General features: G+C 53.6%; 1 protein-coding gene across 1 annotated transcript in view; it reads right to left on the reverse strand.

Moving 5' to 3' along the window:
• Positions 1–6,020, reverse strand: part of TWF2 (twinfilin actin binding protein 2) — a 14,932-nt gene extending 8,912 nt beyond the window's left edge. Inside the window, exons 1-2 of the mRNA XM_010165587.1 lie at positions 5,835–6,020; positions 1,453–1,631 (exon numbers count right to left, since the gene is read on the reverse strand). Coding sequence (XP_010163889.1) covers positions 1,453–1,631; positions 5,835–5,931 — 276 coding nt within the window. The 5' untranslated portion in view covers positions 5,932–6,020. The remainder of the gene's footprint in view (positions 1–1,452; positions 1,632–5,834) is intronic.
• Positions 6,021–6,373: the final 353 nt, after the last annotated feature.

Raw genomic sequence — 6,373 nt, forward strand, 5'->3', positions numbered from 1 at the left:
CTGGGAGCACCTAGTTCCTATCCCGACTGATTTCCAACCGCAGCATCTCCGGGTTAAAAATATATATTATTACTCATACACATATGTACATTTGTAGACACAACTATTAAATTATATATTTTATATTATTATAATTGTATATATGCATGTGTATACACATATATGTGTGTATATATAATAATATATGTGTGCATATATCTCAATAAACTGTAGAGGGTTGTTATATATCTGTGTTATAATATATAAAATATATATAACAAATATCTCATTGTTATGTATTAACAAATACATATTTTTAAAAATATATATGACAAGTGCACGTATTAAGAAGATGAAGATGTCCCTGCTCACTGCAGGGGTGTCGGACTAGATGACCTTTAAAGGTCCCTTTCAACCCAAACTATTCTATGATTACAGTCCCTCTCACATACCACTCTGAACATGAGCCTGTGAGATCTTCTCCTAAGACCTAAATTAGAGAGAGGTAAATATGCGTGTGTATACACACACATACACGCACATATATATATATATATATATATATGACAAGCACCTGTGTTAACACAGCAATAAACGTTGGGCCCACTGAAAGCCCGTGTGGAGACGTGCTCAACAAGATGGCATTTTCCCAGCTGTGCCGCCGACATCCCCTAAACCACCCCCCACCCAACCAGCCCCTCTGCGCCCGTTCCCAGCGCCGTCTCCGGCCCCACCAGCCCAGCCCAGCAGGTGTCAATGCCGGCCCGGCCACACGCCGCTCGGAGGGAACCATCCTGCCCAGCCCTTCCTACGGCTGGTTTTGGAGCTGAGCCCAGAGATGGGCCCGCGGCCGCCCTGTGCCAGCCCTCGAGCGGAGCAGGGCCAGGCTGGATGCCGGCCAGGCGAGTGGGGCCAGAACCAGCTCTTCCCAGCAACGTCTTTGGCCAGAGCCATGGTGGGACAGCTCCATCCCAGCCCCGTGGGCCATACCGCTTCCTTCTCTACATCCCAGTCCCTCCAGCTCCTCATGCAGCGTTGCAAAGAGGACAGAGACACAGCCCCAGGGTCTCCCACTGCGTCTTAAAAAGCTCCCCCATGCCCAAAGCAGTCTGCACTTCTTCTTAACCTGGGCACAGTGATGGAGGGTGGGAACGCTCCTCCTCAGCCCCAGCACAAAGCCACCCTGGCCAGCATTTCCTCCACCCTCCAACTCCCAGAGCAAGTCCATGTCCCCACGCTGGGGTGGGGTGTCACAGTCCAGCGCAGTGCTCACCGGGGAGCTGTCGGGGGACCAGGAGATGAAGAGCCACTCATAGCCCTGGGCATTCTGGCACAGTGATGGAGGGTGGGAACGCTCCTCCTCAGCCCCAGCACAAAGCCACCCTGGCCAGCATTTCCTCCACCCTCCACCTCCCAGAGCAAGTCCATGTCCCCACGCTGGGGTGGGGTGTCACAGTCCAGCGCAGTGCTCACCGGGGAGCTGTCGGGGGACCAGGAGATGAAGAGCCACTCATAGCCCTGGGCATTCTGGCTGTCCAGGCGGTACAGCACGTAGCACGGCTGCTGCTCGTCCAGCAAGGGCAGCACGAAGGTGTCGTAGTCGGCGTCCCAGCGCCGGGACAGCTCTTTGTGGGCTCCCAGCACAAGCTGTTCTGGAAGGAGAAGATGGAAAAGGTGGTGTTAGATGAAGGCAAGGCTCACCTTTGCAGGACCACATGGTGGCTTGTCTAAGGGCTCGCCACAGCTCCAGCACCAACAACGACGCTGTCCTGCAGAAAAATAACTTACGATCTCAAGCCACGTGCAGGAACGTACACCCCCCAGGGGCAACCCCCCCAGGAGATGCCACCGAGGTTGTGGCTGCTGTGGAGGGGCTGGTTTTCTGCCTGCATCCCAATGTCTCCTGTCAACCATCTCCTCCCCTCCCGTGCTCACTGTCAAGGTCTCGGTGACCATCCTTAGCCTCCTTCTACTCTGTTTCCTTCAGCCAGGTAGTCCCCAGCTATCCCTCCTTGCTCACAGAAGGCCTCCTCTATCCCACCTGGAGAAGCTCTAAGGGCACTAGAATACCTCACCAGGGACATGAAGAACCACCTAGATTTGGGGTGCTGAGAAAAATAAAGGTTCAATAGCAAAAGCCAGGACGACGAGCCAAAGCTGTTCTCATCAGATTCCCCATGACCTGAGGGGGCAAAAGCAGAGCTGATACCCAAAGCCTGTGTCCATGGGGACCAGGGATGTCCCAGAGACCCCAGCCTGGGAGGGGGACCATGCTGTCAGGAGAGCCCCAGCCTCTGGAAGCAACCTACATATTTCACACACGTGGCAGCGTCTCAAGTATCTGGAGGGTATTTTTTTCAGCTGCTCTGCAAGCAGTGGTGGGGCTGGGAGCCCCACGAGCTGGGCAGTGCTCGACTGGGATTTAAATGCTGGTGCAGGCATCCTACAAACATGGAAATCCCTCTCTGAGGGTCAAACCAAGCCTTGGGATGGTTGGATGGAAAAGCAACAGCACTGGAGACAATCAGTTTAGATTGCTGGAAAACTGTCTGTATTTTTCTTCCATTTTTAGATGCAGAAACGTCTGGGGAGAGATGTTTGGTTTAAGAACAAAATATAGGAAAATCTGGAGGTGTTTGCCAAAGCAAAATGAGTTGGGGTCTTGGACAGTTGGCACTCGAGGGGATGCTCAGCCTGGCACGTGCCCTGCCTGGACCTCTGCCCACGGCTCTGCTGCCACTGGGAGCTGGGGAGTCCCTTGGCTGGGGCACAGCCCTCTCCTTCCCAACCCATCCAGCTCAGCCGCTCCATATCCCGTGGCATGGGAGCTTTTATGGAAAACAGCTGAGGAATAAAGGGTTTGGGATGAATTATTCTTACCACTCCCCTTCCACCCGAGCAGGGCATTCCCCCACCGACAGCAGCACAGCCCTTCCCTGCCCCACGCCACGGCATCTGCCATCGCATGCTGAACACCTAGTTATTTGCACACAAGGTGCAGTAAGAAGGGCAGCAGAGAAAAAGGTGCTGAAAACACTTTACCTTCAGCAAAACCACCTGTTTTGAGAAAGAGAAGCATAAAAACCTCAGTGTACCGCTAAAATAAATATAAAGCCCTGAAAATGGATTTATGCATCACAAAGACCTGGGATCCTGAAGAGACTGCAAAGAATTTCACCCGGCCAAACCCACTGGCAGCTCACAGGTGTCTCCATCTGCCAAACATCCGACACCTCACACATGAGGCAATCGGTGCCGAGTCACTCCAGGCTATTCCCAGGCTGTGCCCAAGCCAGATCCCAGCAGCGCCATGAGATGAGCCAGCAGCCTCCAGCTTTCCCCCTGGCTGGAGGAGTCACTTATTCCCCTGCCTCCCATCGGGCTCTTCACAGCTCAGCTCAACCCGTTCAGGGTCAGATTTTTCTCCCTGGGAAGTATTGGAAAAGGAAAACCCGGAGCAGCCACCCTTCAGCAAAGCACCATCGTCAGCACCAGCTATTTCAGGCTGTGTTTCTGCAGGGTGCTGCTGCTGCTGCTGCTGCTGGGCAAAGCACAGCTGGGAGGGTTTCTGGCCCTCGAGGTGCCCCAGCACTTGGCTGCAGGCAGGCTGCCTTGCTCTGAAATGCCCGTAGAAGGCAGCCCTGCCTGCAGATCTGGTGGGTGCCTCGTGAAGACAGTGCAGGAGCCGTCAGCCTGCAAAGCTCTGTGAGCAAACATTGTCTATGTACAAAGAAACACACCCAAGAGGGAAGTCCACAAAGCCAATCTTGTCCAGAAACCCACTGACAGTGAGTAGAGTATCATCTAAAAACACGTTGGACCACAAGCTGCTGTCACACCAGGAAACCATTGCTGAGCCTTGATGCACAATCTGCTCCCCCCACTCCTTCTCCATCCAACCTCAGCTTCTCCCAGCAGGCCACCAAAGGCAACATCAGCTCAAAGAGCTCCCAGAGGGTTGGCTCAGCCATAGCTGCTGTCCTGGGGACACCCGGACACAGAGCATCTTGCACCACCTTCCTCTCCTTTCACCCACTGTCACCTGCTCCAAAATGCCCCCAGGCAAATGCCCTGTAGGGCAGAAGGTCCTCTGCAAACCATCAAGCAGAGCTGGAGGCTCCTCTTCTACATCCCCTGTGCAGGCAGGGCAGCTGGCATGTCCTCCCCAGCCAGTTTGGGACACATCCCTTCCAGGGTCAGCATGCTGAAGTCTGTCTGGCTGGGACATCTGCCCGGCTGCTCACTACTGCCCAAAGGTCCTTCTCTGGTGGGTAGCAGCAGGCTGATGTCCCCTGTGTTACAGAAGAGTGGTGGCCAAGAGAGGCCAAGCACCTTGTCCCAAGTCACACGAGCAGACAGGCAGGAGGTGCCTGAGCCAGGCTGGTTGGACCACCACCACCTTCTCACCAGTAGACCAAGCCCTTTGTCACAGAGGTGCTCCCGACTCTCCCCCTTCCAACCTGCCTACCCACAGGAGGCTCAGGCTCCACCACATCTCAGAAGCTTCTGCAGACACCCAAGCTCCTCCAGAGCTGCCCATGGCTGGTCCAGGCCAGGTGAAAGGCGCTGGCAGGGTGAGACAGCTGGACTGTGAAGCCCAAAGCCCATCAAATGAAGCAGCTGCTGACGATGACAAATTGGACAGATAAATATATCTCATTCAGCCCAAGTGGAGATGGTGGGACATGGTTTCCATTGATGGTAAAAAGTCTCCCTTGCTGGCATCACTGGTCCCAAAGCTAAGCCAGTGGCACAAGCCCTGGCACCCTAAATCCAGGTTAGGGGCATCTGTGGCTTATCCTAATACAAGCCTGATTCCCACTTTTGAAAAGCAAAAGTGGCTGAGACAGCAAAATCATTGTCAAAGATGCTCAGAAGAAACAACACAGATGTCACTTCCCAACACATGGGGACCTTGCTGAAGAAAAAGCCAATACTGATGTGCCTCATGCATTTCAAGTCGTGCTGCTCTTCCAAATGGGGCTTCACAGCCCCTCTGAAGGCCGGCACCCTCTCCTTACAACCGTGTCCACCTCGGCATTTGCAGTGTGGTCCTGGCAGCCCACCCCAGGGAGGTGGTGATGGCAGCTTGGTAGGACATTAACATCCCTGCTGCCACCAGAAACAAGTCATTCATATGCAATTGTAAGAGGCTGAGGTGATGGAAAACCAACACCACAGAGGCTCCCCGCTGGGACCTTCAATCAGTGCTTTGCTTTGCTCCGTGTTTGACAGATGTTGAGGACACCCAAAGGCACCTTTCGGTGGGGCAAACACAGGCAGGTTGGCACCAGCCTGCAGTCTGGGCTGGGGGCAGCCCCATGCACAGGAGCAGGGCTGGGCTGGGGTGGGTTTCTGAGCATAGCATCCCCCATGGGATTCAACTGGGGCTTTGTACCAAACCCTGCATCGAGGAGCACCCCTTGACCAGCCCTGCCCTGCACATCTCCTTGCCTGGCAGGGGATGCCACATCCCAGGAGGAAGATGCTGCACATTGCCCCCAACCAAGGTCCCATGGCACCCACAGCTGCTTCTCATGGAGCTTCCCATAACAAAATCCAACACAGCAGCAGGAAAATCCACACAGAGCCCAGCACTGATCCCAGACACTGGTCAGTCCACCAGCAAAATCACTGCTCCCGCTCGGGGCCACCCCAGGGATCCCATAGCTCCTCACCAGCACCAAATTTTGGGCTTGTATTTCAGCTCCAGGGAGCTCCCAGGAAGCCCCGGCGGGATTTTCCTTGCTGTTTCCAAAAACACAAGCTGGCACCGCAGTGGGAAAGAGGAGAGGAGGAGAGGGAACCAGAGAACCAACATGGTGTTAATCAAAGCACTTAAAAAACAGACTTACCATCCTCAATGATGACCTTGATGAGCCGAACTGAACCATTTCGGGCTTTGGCAAAGAAGTCCCTTAATTCTGTGGTGGCTGAAAGAACCAGAAACATTATGATGAGATTTAACAGTCAAAGGAGGCACTGGGCTGCTCGGTGACTGGCCAGGGAGGGAAGCAACTTGGCAGGGCAGAAATTTAAAAATAATAATTAAAAAAAAATTTAAAAAAACACTGGTGCCAAAAAATATGGTAATAAAAATAATAATACAAAACCCAAACAGCTGGGAGCGAAGTGCTGCGTCTCCCCGGGGCGTCAGAGTTAAATAGCAGCTGGGAGCACATGTGATCCAGAGAACCTGATACTTGGCCTGAGTGAACATAATCACCCAAATTTAGACGATGGCTTGGCCAGTGCAGGCGGGGAGAGCTCAAGTGACAAGTTTATTTGCTTTACAGAGCGGCAGGGGTTGCATGCAGGGGGGGGTTGGAAGATGTCCCAACAGGCTGTGACGTCCTGGGCTCGTGACACACAGTGAGGATGCTGCTCCTGAGGC

Source organism: Antrostomus carolinensis, unplaced genomic scaffold (assembly GCF_000700745.2).
Source record: "Antrostomus carolinensis isolate BGI_N321 unplaced genomic scaffold, ASM70074v2 scaffold30943, whole genome shotgun sequence".
In the NCBI taxonomy this organism is placed as follows: Eukaryota; Metazoa; Chordata; class Aves; order Caprimulgiformes; family Caprimulgidae; genus Antrostomus; species Antrostomus carolinensis.